A 25,428-nucleotide genomic window follows, 5' to 3' on the forward strand; every position below is an offset into this window, starting at 1 on the left:
TGTGTTTTGTCGCATAATGCGCTTTGATTTCAGTTACAAAATTCACACGACCTTTAACCTACTTATCAAAGGAACGACTTTTCGCTTAACTTTAGTCAGAGCGCTGTTTTAAGAGCACTCGTACTCATTGATTGGCCACAACTCGGCATTTGATTGGCAGCTCGCTGATCTAAAGAATTCTATTGGTTCAGAGAATGGGCGTGCGCCCAATAGCCCGCCCACAAGAGTGCAACAGTATTAACTTTCCGTTTTGAACCCCGTCCTGAAGCTCATTAGTTCCCGCGGTAGACCGGACGGTTGAGCGTACAAGATGAGCACACGAGTTCTGGTCGGAGTTAAACGGGTCATTGACTATGCTGTCAAGGTACACGAAAATCTTTTAATATCGTTGCAAACGTACTTGTTTGTTTATTAAAAAATAGGAGTCTGCGCTACTTTATACGGGTTATGTTATCGACGCGAGCTGACTTTAGCATTGTTGTGCTATTGAATGAGGTTAGAACTGATCAAGGTCAATGTTATATATGGATAATTGTTACTTATTATAAACGGGTTTATCTGTAACCACAGTTTGTGTTATAGTTATTCAAGTTGAGCAATGAGCTGTCGTTTCAGTCTCAGGATCTCGTCTGAACTCACCTAACCTACCTGACCAGTTGTATTTTAGTAAACATACATCATGTAACGTTATGTGGGTATTTGAAATGAGTTTAAACAACATATTAACCTTTCAGGGTATAACATATTTATCTTAAATGTCCATGTACAAAATATTGACGTTGAAAAACAAGTGCCATTGTGTAATTAAATCTATATATTTTTTCCTAAAATGGTGACTGCAACAGTGGCATACAGTACTGTTTATTTCTGAACATAATCACCTTATTTACTTTTATTTTTAGAGGTATATTTGTATTTATAAACTTTTTGAAATTGTAGAGACTTTAAGCAATAACAAAGTGCATGTCTTACAAATACACAAAGTGACTGTCAGTTCTGTTACATACTGTCAACACTGTTACTCTGCCTTGTTAACAGAGTTGAACGTAACAATTGACATTGACTATAATTAAAAAAGAAATAATGATTTTTAGCAATATACAAGATCAAATATGCTGTTACGGCCTGTAACATCTTGTGATCCATGAATACAATTAAGTAAATGAGTAAAAAAATAGCTATTTAAAAATAATAATGACTTTGCATACCAAATGTACCTGCAATTATATAATTAATTACCCACAATTTGACCGCAGTGGAAAAAAATTCAGCTCACTGTGTAATGCATGTAACTGTTAACGCTTTATCTCAAACCTCCATCAATCCCACAATCCACCTCAGGAGTGTGATGCTCGGCTTTCATAGAAATTAATTGAAAACAACTCTTCAAGATTCCAAAGTAATACGAGTCACTTTACACACACCCTTGTCTTTAATAAGCGAGACTTTTATTAAAAATTCTGTTTTGTTAAATTTCTGACTCTGTCTGTAAAAGTCAGACTAAGATCTCATAATTTGGAGATTTGAAGCATCAACATTTGATTTCACTCATTGATTTCAATGCTTTACATGACCTTACTTGCTCAACATTAAAGATATCAAGTTTTTTTTCACAGAATTTTCTTTACATTACGTAGGGCAATTTTATTTAGAAAACCGTACATTATAAAAACTGGGTTTCACAGACTGATAATTCACATATACTGGATATACTTTGTGCAAATTCTTGCACGGTTTCAAATATTACTCTACTATATATAATCTTTTGCTATACATTATATTAATATAGCATTCTTCATTTGACTAAAGTCTAAGGAGTCTGCGAGTTGCCCGTCAAAGCACATTCAGAGTGAGTTCAGAGATGGGTTGACACAGAAGGATTTTGTAGGTACAGACAGAGGTACGCCAGTGGAAAAAAAAGTTGTGAAACTATACTATAGGTGTGATAATGATTTCCACACATGCGCACACATTGATGTCTGGTTATCAGTACATAATGACAGTTTATAGGCTTTTGTTTGTTATCATTTGTAATCAATAAACTTCAGCTGTGATGTAAAAAATCTTTTGCATAGCAGTATTGATTCAGGTATTGAATTGCATACTATGGATACAGATCTGAGGTTAAACATGTACTCTCTCATTTAGAAATGGACTGTTATCATCTGCTTGCTCTGTATTAGCAAAGTCACCATGTTGATCCAGCTATGTTGTTAAACAAGATTATTTTCTCATAAATGTGATTGCTGTTATTTTGCCCTTAGATCCGAGTCAAGCCAGACCACACTGGAGTCGTCACGGATGGCGTCAAGCATTCCATGAATCCCTTCTGTGAGATTGCAGTGGAAGAGGCGGTCAAACTCAAGGAGAAGAAGCTTGTCAAGGAAGTTGTGGCTGTCAGCTGTGGCCCTCAGCAAGTTCAGGTTCGGAAAAAAAAAACATTTGATGTACAGTGTAAAATTTTCACAGTTTTGTGACTCTTTTCCACAATGTATTTATGTAGTCTCTTTTTAATTTGGATTGTTTGTAGTTTCCTGTTTGATATTGGTGACTGGTTCAAAATGTACTACCCCTGAATAATAGAGATGCTCCGATCGATCAGCAACAAATCGGTATCGCATTAAATGACGAACTGATGTTTTTGTGCAATTTGAGACATATTAGCTTGAAGAATCAGTATCGGGCATTGGTATCGGCTGAACATGATGACACAAAGTCTGTACTCTGTTTCAGCTGCAAAAATCTTGATCGGATCATCCCTAAATAATAGTTAATCTGTAATTGGTAGTATTTCAGTACTAAATGTATTGTAGGAGACGATCCGGACCGCTCTGGCCATGGGGGCTGACCGTGGCATACACGTGGAAGTTTCTGGAAAAGACTACGAATCGCTCGGTCCTCTGCAGGTCTCCAAGATTCTGGCTGCACTTGCTAAGAAAGAGGAGGCCAATTTAATTATACTGGGTAAACAGGTAACTTATAAATCCTGTTTCATATTTAACCAGATTATAACTAGGACTGAATTCATATTTTAAAAATGATTTGCGTATAAGCTTAATTTATTTGGTAATGTCATGGTAACAACAATGTTCTTTCAGGCTATAGATGATGATTGCAATCAAACCGGTCAGATGACAGCATCACTGTTGGACTGGCCCCAGGTCAGTTATCTCTTTTTATTACCTCTATCTTTAGAAAATGTACCCATGTAGTATTTGGGCAAATGTTGTTCTGTTGTTGAGTCAAAAGGTATTTTACTTATTGTCAGACATGATTTTGTCATTAAGTGCATTTGCATGCGTAAAATAATCAGATATCTGTAATCAATTAGCTTATTTTAGAAATCTGTATCATGCATTTACATGCAAATGAATAAAACAATTTGGAGATTTGTCAGGTTTAAATGAATCCAATGACTATTGTCTGCATAGTTGTTCAGAAAGCTGTTGGTAATCTGTCAGTTTTTAATTTAGCAGTTTCCCCATCAATTGCATGAGTAGAAAGCAGACTTTATGTATTACTTAATTGTGACTTCGAAATCGGGGTATTTGGCGTACCTGTGCCAATCACATTTTGCTTTAGCCGTTTATGACCTTTCCCTGAAAAAAAGAAAAGTTTGACGTGTTTACATGACCTTCAGTGTTATCAGTTTATTAAGCATATTCGGAGTAAGACTGTGCATGTCGCCTACGTACTTTAATTGTGTAGTAAGCACATGTTGCCTAATCTAGAAATGTTATGTTATTTAAAGACCTAATCAAGAATTATGTTTACATATTAAAGTATTTCACACTTATTATTTGTTTATTAAAACCACCAGCAATGAACTTAGTCCAACACCTTCAGCAGTGACTATATTTATGATATGGCCTTATTGATTTTATAAAATGATTACCAGATAATGTCTTTTTTTACATCTGTAAAAATATTCATTGAATGTCCTCCTTTTGGTAATTTAAAAAGAGCATATAAACAGCTCTTAAACAAATTAGTTTTTATTTTTATTTTTTTTAAGGGAACATTTGCATCTGAGGTGACCATAGATGGAGAGAATATTAAAGTGGTGAGAGAAATTGATGGTGGACTGGAGACCATCAAGATTAAAATGCCGGCTGTGATAACCGCTGACCTCCGTCTCAACACACCCAGATACGCCACACTGCCCAATATCATGGTACGGTGACAGATCACACTGTTTATCACACTGAATGTCTGTGGTACATAACGTGTGAAATAATATATATTGTTTCAAAAAAGTTTTACAAAGATAATTATCTCATAAGATTTCTACTAAACATCAAAGGTCACAGTGGCAAGAAAAAACTTTTTTTAAAGTAGATAAAGAAGAAACCTTAAAAGACACCAAAACTCACCTAAGGATAACCTTCCTCATCACGCTGGCACATATTTAAACATTTATATAAATAATACAGTCTTACAGATGTACTGTAATGAAATGGTATAAATGATAATATTGAAAAAAATATTCCCTATTGAGTACCACCGGGTCAAGTAATTTACACAGGCTGTTGGATAGGAGACTAAAAACTTTCCTAAATGTTCCACTTTTTATTGAACCTGTCGTAATGGGCTGTATAACTTCTACTTCTTTGATAATCTTGTTTTCATTTCGAAAAAGTTTTCTACCAAGTCAATCCAAGTATAGTTTTAGTTTTTAGAAAAAAAAAACTAATCTTCAATGTATTTAGTTTTATTCTTTATTATTAAACTTGACTCTCATCATAGAAAGAAAGAGTGATAATACAAATAACTTGTGTATTTAAATATAAATAATAAAAATGACATGAAGTATATGGATAGTTGTCGTCTTGTGCATCTGCAGAAAGCTAAAAAGAAAAAGATTGCAAACGTGAAGCCTGGAGACCTGGGAGTGGATGTGAGCTCACGGTTGGAGGTGCTAAAGGTTGAGGAACCTGCACAGAGACTAGCTGGAGTCAAAGTGGAAACTGTGGATGATCTGGTTAGCAAACTGAGAGAGGCGGGAAGAATATAAAGGAGGCAGATACAGGAAGGGCAGAGCAGAACACCAATGAAGGTAAAAATAAAGGGGTCATGATGTGAGAAATTAAACTGTTTATTTATCTACTGAAATTAAAGATTGTCACATTATAAAATTATGCTGTAACTTTCAAACATCAAACATTTCTTCACCATCTATTGAATTCTAAACAACTGTCTAAATGTTACTGTGTGTTCATACCAGCCGTGAATGAAGCAAAAAAGCATTATTTGCGCGTTGTTGAACGTTTGACGTGTTCGGCGTTCGTGCGTGACGTGTGCGGCGTTCGCACGTGATGTACAGCTCTAGGTGTTTCTGATAACAGCGACGATGATTTTGATTATTGTTGTTTTCGTATTTCTGCCTCTGCTTGCTACGTCGTAATCATGTCACTACTAAAGCAAGCTCCTGATTGGTTAACGCACCAAGAATATTCACCAAATTTCAGATTTTTTTACTGGCAAATTGCAGGTTATGCGTGTTAAACGCTCGAAACACTTAATTCGCGCAAACACGTCGCAGGATGTCTATCGCATCTTTGCATTGACTTAACGTGTAAATCACTCACGCTTAACGCTTCTTTTGCGTCTGGTGTGAACGAACCATTAGACAGAATTAAGGCTGTCCTTTTATATTATTAAATATTAATTTATTAGGAATATTGCAACAGTATTTATATATTGTTTTTACTCTTTCTGTATGTACATATTAACTGCATTCTTTTCAATTATATATATTTTTTGTCTCTTTCTCTTTACCATCTGCAGGTCAAATCCAACTTCTCTCAGACATTGCGGCCAGTAAAGTTGGTGTCGGCCCCATCATGAATCCGTAGTTTACTACGTAGTATCAGCTCTCTTGTGTTTTAATCTTCTTTGTGTTAGTGTGTGAATGCTGGGAGACGCTGTTCCTTTAAAAGTCCATCCACTCCAGCGATGGGATCACCATCACAAGTCCATAAATATTGTAGCAAAGAGGCAAAATATTTGTTCCTGTACTTTTGAATGCACTAATAAGTTAATGTTTCATTGTATAAATATGATTGGGTGTCGATCCGAACGGACTTTATCTGTATTGCTGTGATTTGTTGTGTAATAAACATTCATAGCAGCATGAATAAGTCACATGGTTTTGTGACTCTCATCAGGTTATATTGTTGTTTAAAGCTAAGCATAATTTTTAACCGAACAGCGTCTCTCAGCATAGAAACTGTAAATCTGATTAAAAACCACAAGCGCCTCTGGATGTGTTTTGATTGTACAGTATCATTCAATGACAATAAAAATATGTAGTTTTTTCATATGCATATATTTTATCTCATTGTTTTGCTTTGAAAAGCAGACCGTAAAGGTGCCGTAAGCTGATTTGGATTTGCTGATATCTGTGACCCAGTTTGTGAAAATCCGGTTAAAGTCATTTTTATTGTTTTCATAAAATCATCCCAGATTCCCAGATAATAAGAATAACATTATGTGAAAATATAACCTTGATATATTTAATATTGACTGAGTAAGGTCATGTCAAAGATTGAATTAAGTGCAAAATCAATTATTTGATGCTCAATTTATTCTCAAAGCTAGATTCAAAGCAGGGTCACATTATAAGGAGGATGCATGGGTAATGAGATGGGCAACATTTGAGCTGTTGGGAACATGATGTGAAAACATATAGGGGAGATCAGAGTCCTGTACCACCAGTTTAGTCTACTGGTAAACACAGAGAAAGCTGGGATAATACAAGATCATGTAGGCCAAATAAATATATCAGGTGTATCTGTCAGTTTGTTTGACTTTTTGAGTGTCTGGTTGCTGAAAAATTATCTGATCATTCATTTAATTTTGATATCAGTGATTTAATTTTTCTGCAAATTGTGCATTCCAGCAAATAGTTGTAGGCTTGACTACATGAATAACCTAACCAATATCAATTAATTGTACCTTTTGCTAAGAAAAAGTCCCCCAAATTTTTTTTTTTACTATATTTTAATAATAAATGATTTAAGTAAATCAAGGTTATTTGCCATTGCAACTGAGTATAGTAGCAATAACATTAGATTTTCTCCAGGGGGCGCGTGTTCAGATTTCTGAATGATTTTATTCTTTAAAGAAATATAATCGTTATGTTGTGCTCATTGAAATAATTGCAGTCACTATTCAAAAAGCTTTCATTTAATTTTTTTTATTTACATTTTTTCCAGTCATCAAACACGTCCGCGCACTCGGTAAAGTAACAGCTGACACGTGTCAACGCAGCGGCTAGCCAATTGGATAATAATTTACATCTGAATTAAACACCAAGAAACCTGAAATAAGCGCAAATTAAATATTTAAAACAATTATACGATTTCATTTAACTTGAACCCTTTGTGACAGACCAACTAGAGGTCCCGACCATCCATAAAAACAATTTAATTTCATTGCCCTTCTACTTCCATTATTCTATCTTTTAGGTAGGTTACAATTTTTAGTTTACGATTCATTTATTTTGTAGTATTCATGAAAAGAATGGACGTTAATGTTTATGATTTATCCTCCGATTGGATGATTTTTGCGCACCTGTGCGACTGGGGGCGTGGTTTAGAAACATTTCTCCGCTAGCCTACGGTCAAGGACTTCACACCTGTGGAGATGCAGTGCTGTAACATAACTTCACCTAAATCATCATTTAAACTTAAACGGTGACTTACAAGACTCGTTTGGCATTTGGCTTTGGTCGATATGCGGACGCTTTTTGCGCTGAATGTTTTCCTCTTCTTTATCACAGGTGAGAAAAAAACTCTCATGGCTTAAAATGTTTTAAGGGTCATTGTAATTTCACGCTGTGTATTTTATTGAGATTAAATAATCTCTAAAGACTGAAACATAACTAGAAAACATGTTGAAGTTGAACACTTTACAAACACATCTTTGACAATGGAAATGCTTTTTAATGTGATTCAATGTGATCCTTGTATAAAAAAAATGAATTTTACCTTTTTAATATAGCCTATACAGTTTCATCCGCCTGCTATTTTTCCTCTGTGATGTTGAAAAAATACTACATGTTGCAGTTAAGTAGGCCACATAAAGAAAGTATTTTGATTTTACAAACACTTTTTAGGACAAAAGCATAACAAGATAGACCCAGATCACAACAAGATTTATGACTGATGTTTAACATGTTGTTGTTTCATGCATTTATAACTGATGCTCAGGGTCTTGACATTTATTCTCCTCTCCTATAGTTTGGATTTGCTTGAAATGTACTATACGTACAATGCTTATTTGCAGTAATGTAACATACCTCAATTAAAATTTTTATTATAGTTTGTTTATTTAAGAACTTGTGTTCTAATATAACTAAGACCTAGTCTGGGAAACTGCCTCATTAGAGAACTCTGCAAAGCTAAGGTAACATCAAGTAAAGCAAAGGATTTTAACACAGAGACCTCAACACTAGAAAAAATCAATAGTTTAGTTTAGTATAAATAAAGACAACAAAAACAACACTCCTATAACTGTAGCAGTTATTTTATGCATGCTGCAATGCACGATGTGTACAATTTTTCAATTAAATCTTAAATTAGCTAAAATAAATTGATTCAACTCAAAATTTCTTGTTGAATTAGAGAAATCACGCAATTCATGTATTAAACTAAAACACTTGAGTAATGGAGGAAGTTTTTCCCGGTTTAGGTTAAGTGTACTTAATTATTTAGGTTAAAACAAAATAAGGGTTAAATAAGCACTTAAATAAACAAAAACGTAAAGTCGCTCCATTTGTTTGAACAAGCCACGTCTCGACTACAGTAATTTTTATGATGCTGTAAGTCACTTTCAAAAAAAAATGGAGAGGTTCAATACTCTTAAAGTTTTAACTTGGTTGATAAGAAAAAATACATTAAATCCCATAGACTTTGAAGGTCAATATCTAAAGATCAAAATAGATTTGGGGAACACAAAACACCTTAGCAACCACATGGCAACACATCATGATAGTGAGTTTTGCATGGTCGCTTACAAGTGGAAATATATACTTCATTATTTGTTTTTTCACTCCTATCATAAAGGTTATGTGTGTGATCAGAGCATCTCCCCGATTGAGCCCGTGTCAGTGGATGCTCTGGTGGGCAGTGATGTGACGCTTGCTGTATCTCATACTGGAGCCTCTCATCCTGTGGTCACATGGTTCATGGAAGGTCTTCCTGTTGTAATATGGACCATAAGTGATGACTCCTCTCCAGATGTTTCTTCAGACCACTCCAGCATCTTTAAAGTGGAACAGAATGGATCGCTCACCCTCCGAAAAGTGTCACACATTTATAATGGAACATACACCGTGGAAATGACTAGAATTGGAGCGATGAGAGTGAGCACTACATTTTATCTTTTTGTTTATGGTGAGTATGGAGAACCTCTAGACACTTCACAAATGTGTGTCTTATGTCCAGTATATAAAATATTCAATAGGCTATGACTATGCTGGCAAATATAATAAATATACATTAAGTTATGAATTTTGTGTTAATTTTTGAACAATCTTGAGATTGTTATTCCTTCTCTAAGGTTTTAAAAGGACAGTTCATCTAAAAATGAAAATTCTGTCATTATTTACTTATTCTCAAGTTGTTCCAAACCTGTAGACATGTCTTTGTTCTGCTGAAAACACATTTGTTTAAAAAATTCAAAAATAACTAATTAGATCTGGGGCACCATTGACTTCTATAGTAGAAGTCAATGGTGCCCCAGATCTGCTTGGTTACAAGCATTCTTCAAAATATCTTCCTTTGGTTCTGCAGACATTGGATGAGTAAATAATGCCAGAATTTTTTTTTTTTTGTGAACTGTCTCTTTAAAGCACAATATTTCGACTTAATATCAGCTACAAAGTTTGATTCATTTTCCTGAATCTGTTCAAGCTGTAATGACCTGACTCAAACCTGATTCACTGGCTTCTTATTCAACAGATATCCTCAAAAATGTGTCCCTGCGCACGGATCCAGATGAGGCCATTGAAGGTGTCCGTGTATTCACCTTCTATTACAACACAATGCAAGGGGAGGCCAGGGAGGTGCAGTGGCTCTTTAATGGAGTCCAGCTGGAAAATGGATCCCATTATTCCATCGACGGGAAAAACCTAACAATAAACCAGCCTAGAAGAAATGACACGGGCCGCTACGCTGTAGTCCTTACAAACCCATTCAGCTTTGAGACACAGCATAGGACGATAACAGTGCTGTGTATGTATTACATTTTGTAACTTATAAGTTGAATGAAACATTAATGTTGGAAAGCACGTTTAAAAATTGGACCACCACCTTATACAGTACATACTCTCATAATAACAAGATACAAATCAACCTTTGTAACTGGATAGCAACACTGTGCCAAACACCCTTAGCATGGCAGCACTGCGGTCGGCTGGGTGTTGCTATAATAAAAAATAATAATAATGCTATAAATACTCATTACTAGCTAATGAGTAATGATGCAGTAGTCACATTACATTACATGTAGAAGGAATTTTGGATGCATTTGCCACAAAAGACACGATCTGTTCGCTTGAGGTATGATAAACCATCATGCAACTATTTTCCTTTAGTAACTTGGCAGAGCTACAAAAGATGCAAGGCAGTATTTAATTCCAATATTTCACATACCACAATATACATTGCAGAAAACTAAATATTGCAATGTCAGTTCCCTCAATATTGTTTATGCCTAATAATTGCACATCATTTGTTAACTTTTATACAAATCTTATGTTTTTTTGATGCTAAGCGATCAAAAGGTTTTTGTTTCCGCTCAACAATAAGCCGTTTCTTTCTTTTTCTTCCCCGGTTGTCCTTAGATGGACCAGATATGCCAGTTCTCAAGGTGAGTCCCACAAAAGCAGTCTTTGTTTCTGGAGATTCTCTGTTCCTCTCATGTAAGGCTGAGGGTCTGCCGCCCCCCTCTGCCACATGGTTTTTCAATGGCAGCTTCATTCAAGGGTCTCCAGGAGGATCCGTCAACCTCACCGACGTTAAAACACATCAAAGTGGTGTTTACACCTGTGTGTTGATTAATCCAAGGACTAAGGGACAGCTGAGGAGAAACCTCACTATAGATATCTATGGTAAGAACGACCAGCAGGTTAGGATGTTGTGCATGTGAATATTCTTTGTGATGTAAATTGTGTGTGTATCTTTGTTACAACATTCAGACATTATTTACTCTCTCTCTCTTTATGTTGTACCAGAGATTCCCCGCGGTGAGCCATTGTGTTCAGTAAAGGCCGTAAGTGAAACCAGAGGGCTTCAGTTCTTCTGTCTGTGGCCAGGTGGCGCTCCAGAAGCACTGTTGTCTTTCCCCGGCCTGAATGCGAATGAGAGTGGGGTGGGAAATTTCAATTTAACTCCAAGTGACATCCAAAGATTAAATGGAAAGGAGATCATCTGTAAGGCCGAACATCCTCTGATTCAGACACAGTGCCGTGTCATTGCACGTAGGTTATAATCTATTACTTTTACACTCTTAAAAGTTAAGGTTGTGTATGAATCCATAAGAAGCTTCAACTTTCCTAAAAAAATTAAAAACAATACAGTTCATTATGTAAGGTCTTTATGCACTGATAATATAGTTTTGTATATTATTTTGCAAGAGATATTTCTAAAAGTTACACAATACACCTTTAAAAGGTTTCTATGGCATTGCTGTAAAGATTCCTTTTATAACTTTTGTTTATAAAACTATTAAGTAATTTAGTTTTTCTTAAATAGCTCCTATTGTCCGATACACTATTTTAAATTTCCTTTGGTGTGTAAGTGTGTATTAGTACGTTATCGATATGCAAAAGGTACAAAACCCAAAGTAAATGATGACTCGAGTTATTGTCTCCAACGTAAATCTCATTTCTTGGACTTCAACAAACACACAGATTGTAGGCAACAGTTTACTTCCATGGATTGGTGATGTAAAGACCGACATTATCATAATACCTCCCGCTTTGACTCACAGCCTGTAATTTAACTCCTGTTAGCATTGTATTGTGAGCGAATCTTTCAAACATGGTAAGGAGCGTCACATTTCCGGCTGACGTCAAAGGTATTCAGGCCAATCACAGCGTACAGATTAGCTGGCCAATCAAAAACAGCGTTTTTTAAATCGATGAGTTTTGTACAAAATCAATGCATTTGAGGAAGGCAGGGATATGTGGAGCTACAAAAATGTACGGTATGTGGAAAATAATGTGTTTTTTAACTATTAACCACACTAATACATTGTATTATACCAAAAACAAAAAATAACGTTGTTTCACTAGTTCGCCTGCGCATTCAGGTCTTAATGATTAATGGTAAACAAACTTGGCTTGCTGTCCTCGAAGGGAGCTCTGTACCTGAGCTCTGAACCTTCAGAGAGAGCGAACCTGAGGCTGGGGCTCGAGCCACAAGTTCAACCCCCCGCAACGGAACTGCAAAGAGGAAGAAGGAGAGAGTGAAGGAGAGAGTGAAGGAGGAGATGGGGAGGAGGAGGGATGTCGGAAAAGAAAGCAGCTGGACAGGAAGGCCTAAAGGCTGCCTTATATACGCCCATGATGATGATGATGATTGACAGGCCTGAATGTTTAGGCTCCTCCCGAACCTACGTTTAGAACTGCATTTAGCAATGAAATAGGTGCATTTTAATATGTTGTATTGTTTAGTATTTATACTTTAAATATTGTTATAGATATTTATAAATTCATGTATTTGTCTTACCTTTCATTGGCTCTGTTCCAAAATCTAGTAAACTGCCCCTAGCCCCACCCCACGGCCATCTTTTTAGGGTCGCCGTGATCCTGATCAACATTTAAAAAAATAAAAATACCCTTAACTCAAATCCTAACCATTTCTATCCCTAAAATTTTTAAAAGCCCCCAACCCAATCCTAAATCTTATCAGTCTAACAATTCCTCCAGAAAACAGCATGAGGCACCCTTGAGAGTTTACATTTATTTCAGACCGAAATCTTTTGGATTGGTTTATTTTAATTCATGTTTAATTTGAATAAAAACCAGGGGACCCCCTAATTAATATTTTTATGCTGGGGTCCCTCAATGCTTATAGGAGGTCTGGGACCACTCCAGCCCCCCTCAATTCGAACACTGGTTAGAATACACAACCATTTAAACGTTTTTAAACACTGTACTGAAATACTTTTCATAATCCTCCTTTTTTTATTTAAGGCATATATTTAAATGTTTACAATGACATTATATATTTATATCATTAATGTGATTATGTGCAGGTGGTCCTGTTTATTTTCTACCAGTAATTTTCACCAACATCAGCCAAGATGAACGGACAACTGTTGTGATCCACTGCAATACAGAGGCTTTGCCCAAAGCCATCGTGTACTGGCTCAAAAATGGACACAGACTGGAAAATGGGTTCAAATACCAGATCAGTATTAACACAACTCAACTGTTCATCAATGATTTTAATGCCAGTTCTGCAGACCTCGACACATACACCTGCATAGCCATCAATCCACTCGGCAATATAACCTCCAATGCCACACTGCTCAGTATGAATTGTGACACATGCTTGTGTATTTATTAGCAATTGATTTTAAGGAGAAACTGATCATATAAGAATACAGTTTACACGGTCCTTAATGTGAACATGGAGCTCAAAAACATTTCAAATGTTTTAGTTCACAGGGCCAGATCATAAGCTTACTATAAGCTCTGAATGACAAAGATGTTTTATGTTTTATTAACATCTCCTACTTATTTATTATTTCTTTCTTCATTATTTTAGGCCCTCAGATTTTAGATTCCAGTATTTTTCTGAGTGAAAATCGAACAGAAGTGATTTTAAAATGGGATGTTCCTCCCACTTCTGTCATTACAGGTACATATATCCAAATAAACTTGGGTAATTTAACGTGATTTATTATAATATATAACAGGTGGATTTTTTTGCTCAAATTACAAAGTTAATTGTACATTTAAAGGTTTTGATATCCAGATGAAAGGCCCAGACCTCGCTGGCTCTTCCCGATCAGAGTTTCGCACTATTCGAATGATGCCGAGCTTCGCCAGGACTACAAATATCTCTGGACTTGATCCGGAATCTGCTTATATCTTCAGGATCATTCCTGAAGCAGGAAAAACCACAGGGGAACAATCAGAGCTACACCGGGTTCAACCAGGTGCCATTGCTTACAAATCTGAATAAGCTTTAAAGCATCAGATCACCCAAACAAGATTTTTGTAATAATTCTCTTACATTGTACCAAACCGTACAGCTTTTCTTTAATTAATCACAAAGTGATTGTTTCGAAACAAACACCCTGTTTTGTAGGTGGCGTTTTACTGAAATGGTCAAACAAAAATAAAGTCTTATTTATGATGCTGTAGATAATCGTATTCAATTCAGTTCTTCTCACAATACTTTGAAAGGTGCTTTACATGAAATGTGTTTTCTTCATATTCCAGAAATGTAGGGGAGAGCGGGACACAAAGTAACGCTTTTTGAACACACACATCTCTGCTACAAATGAAAAAAGTTTGTTTGTGGGACCTATCGTTATCATACAATTACACAGAGTGTGTACATCAAGTGAAAGGAGTGCAAACGTGACAACTTACCCCATAGGTGGGGTTCATTGTATTAGCAAATAATTCAATAAAATTACTCTTACACACCCAACTCAGAAATAAACATAACATGAAGAAGTTTATTTGCATGTACACTCTTTGTTCAATATCTTAACCAAAACACATCAAAACTTTTGATCTACTGACAGTAAGAGAAAAAGACCAAAAGCACAGATTGCTCGGCCTTGTAGAAATATGTAAAGTAGCCGTGTTACAATTAACCCTGTGTTAGTTTGTGCCCGCTAACCCCTACAAATCTAATATAATACATATGCAGTTAGCTAACATCATGTATTTATTTAAGCTTTGGATACATAACGGATCAAAACCTAAATTTCTATGGCTGTAGTTCTTAATAAAATGTTTATAAGTAAATCATTTTTGGATGAACTTCCTTTAAGATACTCAAAAAGATTTAGTAGTTTTGAGATATACTGATGTTCATGTGTGTATCTGTAAGGTACAGGTCTTAATGGTGCTGCCATTGCTGGTATTTCTGCTGGACTCCCCTGCAGTATTATTCTGCTCCTCGTTGTCTTGGGTTTCATCTACTGTGGAAAACCTGGTAAGTTTTGATCCCTCTGCATGTATTAGTCATCTATTATAGTGAATAAGAGCAATATAAATGTGGTTGTATTGTATTGCTGAGTATGTAAATTCCTTTAAAGGGGACATATCATGAAAATCTGACTTTTTCCATGTTTAAGTGCTATAATTGGGTTCCCAGTGCTTCTATCAACCTAGAAAATGTGAAAAAGATCAACCCAGTAACTAAGTTTTAGTAAACCATCACTGTAAAAAAATTTCTGTAGTTATGCAGCTGTTTGCCAGTAACTTACTTACCCTAGGGCAAATCCTAGGCTTATAAATGGAACACATTAAAAATTTACATTTTTGCTCTTAATAAAGCCACAAATATGTAGATATCAGAGAACAGTTTAACAAATTATCGATAACCGCACACCTAACTTTTCAAATATCTTAAAAATAGGCACCAGAGCAATATTTGTGGTAACCGTGGTATAAGAAGAATAATTGACTCTGGTCCTTTGAATTATTTGAAAATAATCCACACCTGCTTCACGTCGTGCCGCATTGCACCTTGGGTGTGCATTATTTTATTATAATTCAATGGTCCGTCGTCAATTATTCCTTACTTATACCACTGGTCTGTTGATTGCTGTATTCTGATTGGCTGAGAAATGTTCAGTGGGTATGCATTAATTTCTGATAACTGCACACCTAACTTGTCAAAAGTCTTAAAAATAGGCACCAGAGCAATATTTGTGGTAACTGTGGTATAAGCAAAATAATTGACTCCAGTCCTTTAAATTATTTGAAAATAATCCACACCTGCTTCACGTCGTGCCGCATTGCACCTTGAGTGTGCATAATTTTTTTATAATTCAATGGCCCGTTGTCAATTATTCCTTACTTCCCACATGGAAAAAACATATATAAACATATATGTTTCAATATAGGTTTTGATATAAGTTTTACATATATGTGACATATATAAAATTGGCCGTTTTCCTATATTATATGTACATATATGTACATATATGCACATATATGTTAACCTATATATTGGTAAAATTATTAAAATCTGTAGCTGCTAATAAATTAAACATAAATAAAGGTCCAACCAATGACAGTCTGCACCTGCAGGAGCCAGGATTCAAACCTCCAACCTTCCGATCACAAAAAAAATGCAATCCCACGCCCCACTGCTGGGATTCGAACACCCAACCTTCCGATCATTAAACAACTCACTTTACCATCTGCACTACTGTCACTGTTAAATAACACTGAACAGTGGCTGTTAAATTAAACCATTGTTATACATGTCCTAGACAGATCTTGTAAATGTTTTAAATGTGCAGACATCATAACTTTATTTAATAATTCACATAATTTATGGCCTGTATATGCACATATATGCACCTCAATTTTGCATATATGCAGCATATATATTATCATATATGGGCATATATGCTGTATATGTGCAGCATATATGTGCATAGTAGCTGCATATAGGTTTCATATATGTGCATATATATTATTATATATGTGCATATATGCTGTATATGTGCTGCATATATGTGCATATTAGCTGCATATATGTTTCATATATGCGCATATATGCTGTATATATGCAGCATATATGTGCATATAAGCTGCATATAGGTTTCATATATGCACATATATCCACATATAGGTTCTTTCCATGTGGGTTATACCACTGGTCTGTTGAATGCTTTATTCTGATTGGTTGAGAAATGTTCCATGGGTGTTGATTATTTTTCAATAACCGCACACCTAACCTTTAAAATGTCTTAAAAATAGGCACCAGAGCAATATTTTTGGTAACCGTGGTATTGTGACGGATGTCAGCGTCAACGCTCCCGGTACTTCTCACTCACCCGAGTTCTGACTACATTCCCCATCATGCACTGTGACCCGCTGATTACACATCAGCTGTAGCGTATCAGCGGGTCTATTTAACCTGGGACTCTGCCACCTGAACTTTGCGAAGTCTTGTTTGCCCTAGCAGCATTTCTGAGCGTTTTCCCTGTGTGTACCCGTGTTTGATTTCCTGGTGTTATTTTGGACTGTCTCTTGGTTTATTGATTCTTGCCGCCTGCCCTGAACTTGGACTGGATTACGATTACGACTGCTTTCTGCCTGCCCCGATCTTGGACTGATTAACGTTTATGATTGATTGCCGCCTGCCCCGAACCTGGTCTGTTATATGTTTATGATTACTTGGATTTGCCCATTGTTTACTATTGTTTGCTGTTTGAAAACATCAATAAAGAGTTGCAAATGGAACCTAACCTGTCAGTCTCGTCACAGAAGACTTCGCCACCACAGGCTCCAGCAACCGTGGCACAGCTTTCAGGCGAGCTGTCCACACAAGCAAACATCCTGGCGGCTCATCAACATCAGTTAGTCCGACTGACATCTCTCACGGAGCAATTAGTTCGCTCTGTGCAGAGCTTAGCTACATCGGCTAACACCGCCGCTACACCAGTTCCCACGCCTCCGCCACCTCAACCCAGAGCCACGCCCCTGGCTTCAGTTACACCCCGTCTGGCATTCCCTGAAAAGTTTGATGGCACCCCAGATCGATGTAAAGGCTTTCTCATGCAGTGTGAGCTTTTCATCGCCCAGCAACTCAACATTTACAATACGGAGGTTAGTAAAATCTCGTTGATTTGTTCTTTGCTTACTGGGAAAGCATTAGAGTGGGCTACGGCATTATGGGCAGCTGGCAACTTTAACCAATGTACCTTTGATGAGTTTAAGAGCACCATGCGAGCTGTGTTTGAACACCCAGCAGGAGGTCGAGACCCAGGTGAACAACTACTCACCCTTAGACAGGGGCGCCGCTCAGCGGCCGAATACGCCCTGACATTCCGCACACTCGCCGCACAGACCAACTGGGTTGAAGATACCTTGAAGACATTATTTCGCCAAGGTCTAAGTCAAGAGTTACAGTCCGAGTTAGCCTGCCGTGACGAAGGGAGGAGTTTTGATGAAATCGTCAAGCTGTCCATACGAGTGGATAATTTAGTACGCAGTCGCAGACCAGTCCGAGTATTTGAGACTCACACGACTCATTCAGTACCCTCATCAGATACGAGTGAACCCATGCAAGTGGGTAGAGCACGTCTCACGGCGGATGAGAGAGAACGCCGTTTTCGTCAACGTCTATGCCTGTATTTTGGTGAAGCTGGCCATGTCCTTGCCGTCTGTCCCTCACGACCAGCTCAGACACGCCTAGGTCGGGTTAGTGCATTTATACCATCTGCTACATTTGAATGTATGGAAGTTTCTGTCTCATTGTCATGGCAACAAAGTAAATTCAATACCAAAGCACTACTTGATTCCGGGGCTGCGGGAAACTTTATTGACACGGGTTTAGTGAAGTCTCATGGAATCTCAGTAAACCCTTGTGTACCCCCTCTTTCTATTGCAGCGTTAGACGGACGACCATTGGGCACCGGTCACGTCACGCATATCACACAGAGCATCACACTTGTTACCGAACACGACCACACAGAAGAGATTGTCTTCTATGTCATCTCATCTCCTCATAATCCAGTTATTTTGGGCTTTCCCTGGTTGCATCTACACAACCCACTCGTTTCTTGGAAGGAAAAGAGTATTCTGAAGTGGAGTGATGAATGTAGGAAATCCTGTCTGAGTAAGTCACCTGATCTCTCTGTGTGTACATCACAAATTAAACCAGTTCCCAGTTTACCTGATAATGTTCCCCACGAGTATTCAGACCTAGCTATTGCATTCAGCAAGACCAAAGCCACGCAATTACCACCTCATCGAGCCAGTGATTGTGCTATCGAATTGTTACCTGATACAGTACCACCTAGGGGGCGCATCTTTCCTCTATCCGAACCTGAACAACAAGCCATGAAGAAATACATCGCAGAGGAGCTTGAGAAGGGCTTCATACGCCATTCTACATCACCAGCATCTGCAGGGTTTTTCTTCGTGGGCAAGAAAGATGGCAGTCTAAGACCCTGTATTGGCCTGAATGACATCACGGTGAAGTTTCGCTATCCGTTACCTCTAGTACCTGCTGCTTTGGAGCAACTACGCAGCGCCAAGATCTACTTCAAATTGGACCTCCGTAGTGCTTACAACCTGATTCGTATTCGGGAAGGGGACGAATGGAAAACAGCTTTCTCCACCAGTGATGGTCACTACGAATATTTGGTGATGCCCTTCGGTCTTTGTAACAGTCCATCCGTGTTCCAGTCCTTTATTAATGACGTGCTCCGGGACATGCTTAACCGATTTGTTATTGTTTACATTGATGACATACTAATTTACTCTGATTCTCTAGAACAACACGTGGTACATGTCAGAACTGTCCTCCAACGCCTCATTGAACACCAACTCTATGTGAAAGCAGAAAAGTGTGAGTTCCATCAGTCCTCTACGTCCTTCCTGGGGTACATCATCAGTCCAGACGGGGTGGCTATGGATGAGAAGAAGGTGGAGTCAGTGCTACAGTGGCCTAAACCAACTACGGTTAAGGAACTCCAAAGATTTCTGGGATTTGCTAACTTTTACCGAAGATTTATCAAGAATTTCAGTATTGTTGCTGCACCTTTAACTTCACTTGTGCACAAGTCTAATCACAAGCTCTCATGGAACCCGGAAGCCGAAGCTGCCTTCAGTGACCTTAAGACTCGCTTTACTTCAGCCCCTATACTGCATCATCCAGATCCCGAGAAGCCTTTCATAGTCGAGGTGGATGCCTCGAATTCTGGAGTGGGCGCTGTGTTATCACAGAGGCAAGGTAACCCAGGCAAAGTTTACCCCTGTGCTTTCTATTCTAGAAAACTGAATCCTGCTGAGAGAAATTATGATGTGGGTAACCGGGAGCTTTTGGCCATAAAGGCGGCCTTGGAAGAATGGCGGCATTGGCTAGAGGGCGCCAAACACCCTTTCCTGATTCTCACGGACCATCGCAACCTGGAATATTTACAATCTGCCAAACGTCTCAATACCCGGCAGGCAAGGTGGGCTCTGTTTTTCACAAGATTTCATTTCACTATCACATACCTACCTGGATCCAAGAACACCAAAGCAGATGCACTGTCACGTATTTTTGATTCTTCACCCCAGCCTGTTTGTTCCGAGCCCATCATCCCACCCTCCCTCATTGTAGCTCCTGTTCAGTGGAACGTGATGCAAGAAATAAACCAACTCAACAATGCTAACCCACCACCAGCGGAATGCCCTGCAGACCGTACTTACGTTCCTCCCTCTCACAGGAAGCAGGTCATTCAATGGGTACATACATCTCTCTCCTCTGGACACCCGGGCATTAACTCGACATTGGTTATGCTGAAGAATAAGTTTTGGTGGCAATCCATGTTACCTGATGTCAGCGCTGTGGTTAATGCTTGTACCGTCTGCGCAGCCAGCAAAACTCCGCATCAGAACCCAGCTGGTCTTCTTCATCCCCTGGTAATTCCCCAAAGACCATGGTCTCATATAGCTGTGGACTTCGTGACGGATCTGCCTAGGTCTGATGGTAACACAGTGGTACTTTCTGTCATAGATCGTTTTTCTAAAGCATGTCGTTTTATCCCTCTGCCCAAGCTGCCATCCGCCATGGAAACCGCCGAACAGCTACTTCATTGTGTGTTCCGGTATTATGGTCTGCCTGAGGACATCGTTTCGGACCGGGGTCCACAATTCACGTCCAAGGTATGGAAAGCATTCTTCAAAGCATTAAACATCAACATCAGTCTCACATCCGGTTATCATCCACAATCCAATGGGCAAGTTGAACGTCTTAATCAAGAATTAACCAAGTTTCTCAGAATTTACTGTCATAAGAATCAGCATGACTGGTGTCGCTTCCTACCTTGGGCGGAATATGCACAGAACTCCCTGAAGAAAACCTCCACGGGTCTCACGCCTTTCCAATGTGTCCTTGGATATCAACCGCCCATCTTCCCCTGGGATGAGGAACTCGCAGACATCCCGGCCATTGACACTTGGTTCACCCGAAGTCAGGAAGCCTGGCAACAAGCTCATGTTCATCTGTCTCGAGCCATTAGAAAGGTTAAAGAAAAAGCGGATCGCCATAGAACCCCAGAACCCCACTACGAACCTGGTCAATTGGTTTGGCTCTCGTCCAGAGACCTGAAACTTCGTCTCCCCTGCAAAAAGTTGAGTCCCAGGTATGTTGGTCCTTTTAAAATTGTGAAACAAGTTAATCCTGTCTCCTACCGTCTTGATCTCCCCCCTAATTACCGTATCTCTCCCACTTTTCATGTTTCCCTGTTAAAACCTGCCGAGGACCCGGGAGCGGCTGTAGATTCTGGAGGATCAGGGCCCCCTCCCATCATGGTGGACGGTGAAGAGGCCTATCTGGTCAGCGAGCTGCTGGGCTCCAGACGTCAGGGCTCCAACCTGCAGTACCTCGTCAACTGGGAGGGGTATGGTCCCGAGGAGAGGTCGTGGGAAAACGCAAACAACATCTTGGATCCCAACCTCATTCATGAGTTTCACAGATTACACCCGGACAAACCTGCCCCTCGTCCCCGAGGTCGTCCTCGAAAGAACACTTCCCGCGTCTGGAGCCGCTCGCAGGGGGGGGGGCTCTGTGACGGATGTCAGCGTCAACGCTCCCGGTACTTCTCACTCACCCGAGTTCTGACTACATTCCCCATCATGCACTGTGACCCGCTGATTACACATCAGCTGTAGCGTATCAGCGGGTCTATTTAACCTGGGACTCTGCCACCTGAACTTTGCGAAGTCTTGTTTGCCCTAGCAGCATTTCTGAGCGTTTTCCCTGTGTGTACCCGTGTTTGATTTCCTGGTGTTATTTTGGACTGTCTCTTGGTTTATTGATTCTTGCCGCCTGCCCTGAACTTGGACTGGATTATGATTACGACTGCTTTCTGCCTGCCCCGATCTTGGACTGATTAACGTTTATGATTGATTGCCGCCTGCCCCGAACCTGGTCTGTTATATGTTTATGATTACTTGGATTTGCCCATTGTTTACTATTGTTTGCTGTTTGAAAACATCAATAAAGAGTTGCAAATGGAACCTAACCTGTCAGTCTCGTCACAGGTATAAGCGAAATAATTGACTCCGGTCCTTTAAATTATTTGAAAATAATGCACAACCGCGGTGTAATGGCACGACCTTGGGTGTGCATTATTTTATTATAATTCAATGGCCCGTTGTTAATTATTCCTTACTTATACCACTGGTCTGTTGAATGCTGTATTCTGATTGGCTGAGAAATGTTCAGTGGGTATGCATTAATTTCTGATAACTGCACACCTAACTTGTCAAAAGTCTTAAAAATAGGCACCAGAGCAATATTTGTGGTAACTGTGGTATAAGCGAAATAATTGACTCCAGTCCTTTAAATTATTTGAAAATAATCCACACCTGCTTCACGTCGTGCCGCATTGCACCTTGAGTGTGCATTATTTTCTTATAATTCAATGGCCCGTCGTCAATTATTCCTTACTTATACCACTGGTCTGTTGAATGCTTTATTCTGATTGGTTGAGAAATGTTCCATGGGTGTTGATTATTTTTCAATAACCGCACACCTAACCTTTAAAATGTCTTAAAAATAGGCACCAGAGCAATATTTTTGGTAACCGTGGTATAAGCGAAATAATTGACTCCGGTCCTTTAAATTATTTGAAAATAATGCACAACCGCGGTGTAATGGCACGACCTTGGGTGTGCATTATTTTATTATAATTCAACGGCCTGTCGTCAATTATTCCTTATATATTTCAACTTTATAATCTTGATATTGGTTATGGCATGAGCACTAATAGTTCTGCACAATGATTATTTTTCGTAATAGACAGAAATCCCAAGTTTGCCATCTCAGGAGCGGTGGAGAAGGTAAAAATAATGATTTCTTACAGTATATTTTCTCAGCTTCTTCATCTTTTCTAAAGGCTCTTCTTCTTTTCTGTAGGTCATCTGTCAGTCAGCTTTAACTGACCCCCATCATTTCCCAGAAGTAAGACAGAAACCTCCTGACTTCATAATCCAACAGTTACAGTACCTTTTCTTGACTTATTTCAAACACAAAAGGCTTTTTGGTGTTCATTGACTTTCTTTCTCATGTTTTCCACATCAGCCCAAGCGGTCGACTGCATTACCTTATGCGAACGCTCGTGTGAGGATGGCCACCACTGTGTGATTCAAAGAGATCTTAATCTTATCCAGTAATTGAACTAGGGCTGGACACATAGTGTCCTAACCAGATTGCAGTAGAAAATAAAAATGTTGCTCAATGCAACAAAATTACAATTGATCAGATCAAAATTTTATGGTTAATATGATGCTTTATGAAGCAAGATTTTACAGAAACCAAGTAACTGACAAAATTGTGTCTGGTTAATTCACAAAGGTCAATGTTTACCTGTTTTTAAAGATGTACGAGTTTTTTTCTTCTTTTTATAGGTGATGTTTGATTATATTCGTCTTTGATCCTGTTTGTGAAATACAGACTATAAAGTGGATTTGGAGCATCAAAGTTTGATCTATGTATGTATGATCTTACTCAGTCAATATTAAAGATATCAAGGTTATTTTCACTGAATGTTTCCTTACATTGTGTAGGAAGATTTTATATTAAAAACTGTATGACACAAAAATGACCTTTGCTGGGTTTTCATAGGCAGGATCACATATTATTGGATTATTGTGAAATGGTATTTGAGCTGTGCTACCCACATTTATTTTATTGCATTACAACTTTACAAATTTCTTTTGCTGTAATACATTTGACATCTTCTGTACAATATAAGGCATAGTATTTTATGTATTTCATTAAAATAAATGAAAAAGCAGTTAAACCAATGTCTTTTTATCACATCGACATAATGCTGTTCTGCTAAAAAGGGTTCGACTACATGCATTCAACATGTGAAATATTAGAAAATAATCTTTTATGTGTGCATGGACACAAACCATGACACACTGAATCCAAATGTGACCCCGTGCACCAGGACTGAAAGAAAGTGTGAGCTTCAGCATGTTGTATTGACAGCAGCAGTAATGCAAACCTCGGCACATCCACGCTTCCAGAATGACCAATACAACAACAAAAAGAGTCCATGGTCTTATTTTATTCTCCCTTCCCCCTCCAAACCCTGACCGTGGAGCCGGTGTGCGACCGTCACGTGTCTCCACCACCGACAAGCTCAAGTGCATTTGTTCAGTGGTTTTGTTTTAATAGATTTTGCCACCATCAACAGAAAAGCAGAGAGCATAACTTTTTGGAATTAGGCCTAGCGGGTCCTCTTTGACGTTACGCTCTCTGCGGACTCTCACTTTCTCTCTCTCTCTTGCTCTTTCCCGTCGGGAAGGTCCACATTTAAGCAGGTTTAATCTTCTTGAAGACTCCAGGTAAGAATCATACTGATCATGCATAGCCGAGAGGTCATTGACTAATTCAAGCCTGTGATGACTTTTAAAGTTTGTCAGGTTAAAGGTGCCCATTTAGATTCAGACTATTTATAGTGATCAAACCATGTGTTGACTATTCTTAAATATCTTAATAGTCTTAAAAATATAATAAATGTGCTTAAAGGTTCTGCACAATGTCATGAGAACCTTTAAGTCAATTAAGGTATTTAAAAAATATATTTCTTAAATTTTGAACTTAAATCTTAAGAATCTATCAGAAACTTTTGTGAAACCAAAGGATCTTTTAATGTTAGAGGTTCTTACACAATTCAGCCAAAAATGGTTCTTCTACTAAATGGCATTGTGAAGCATCTTTATTTTTGGGAAGGTCCAAAAATCTAAGACCGCAATTGACATGTTTTATCCTATATTATTACTAGAAGTGAAATTGTTTTCATGAATTGTAGAATGTCTTTGTATTAAGTGTTTCCTTATCAATGTCAACAGCATTCGAGGTCTTTGTCCAAAGATGTTCGTCCCATACTGATTTTAAAACAGATTTTTTTTCTGAAACCTATATTACCAGATCCACTTTTTATGAGATTTTACCTAAAATTGCTTAGCCCCTATCACTTTCCTGGTAATGATTAGTTTGTTTATTTTTTACAAAACCAGGTAAAAATGCTGGGTTCTTTTCAAGCCAGCATTGGATCAAAAGGGAAAAACCTAACATTGTAAAAAAGTGCGGTATGCCGCTGTTTGCCAGTAACTTACTGTAGATGTGTATAGGTATGATAAATGTTTGTTATTTAGTGGCAACAGTTTGTTCAAAGATAATTGAACATTAAACATTAACAAGTCTT

The 25,428-nt window shown here is 38.2% G+C and overlaps 2 protein-coding genes across 2 annotated transcripts; both read left to right on the top strand.

Moving 5' to 3' along the window:
• Positions 1-236: 236 nt before the first annotated feature.
• Positions 237-6,326, top strand: etfb (electron transfer flavoprotein subunit beta). Its single transcript, XM_065298937.1, has 7 exons — positions 237-364; positions 2,265-2,423; positions 2,814-2,972; positions 3,099-3,161; positions 4,016-4,174; positions 4,844-5,056; positions 5,788-6,326. Exons 1-6 carry the CDS (start codon positions 311-313, stop codon positions 5,012-5,014), a joined length of 765 nt encoding a protein of 254 aa, XP_065155009.1. The 5' UTR covers positions 237-310; the 3' UTR covers positions 5,015-5,056; positions 5,788-6,326.
• Positions 6,327-8,895: 2,569 nt separating this feature from the next.
• vsig10l (V-set and immunoglobulin domain containing 10 like) lies at positions 8,896-23,900 on the top strand. Its single transcript, XM_065239914.2, has 11 exons — positions 8,896-9,398; positions 9,966-10,238; positions 10,850-11,116; positions 11,240-11,485; positions 13,267-13,545; positions 13,782-13,874; positions 13,978-14,175; positions 15,084-15,188; positions 23,010-23,050; positions 23,127-23,171; positions 23,292-23,900. Exons 1-11 carry the CDS (start codon positions 8,978-8,980, stop codon positions 23,352-23,354), a joined length of 2,031 nt encoding a protein of 676 aa, XP_065095986.1. The 5' UTR covers positions 8,896-8,977; the 3' UTR covers positions 23,355-23,900.
• Positions 23,901-25,428: the final 1,528 nt, after the last annotated feature.

Source organism: Paramisgurnus dabryanus, chromosome 13, assembly GCF_030506205.2.
Source record: "Paramisgurnus dabryanus chromosome 13, PD_genome_1.1, whole genome shotgun sequence".
Classification (NCBI taxonomy): Eukaryota; Metazoa; Chordata; class Actinopteri; order Cypriniformes; family Cobitidae; genus Paramisgurnus; species Paramisgurnus dabryanus.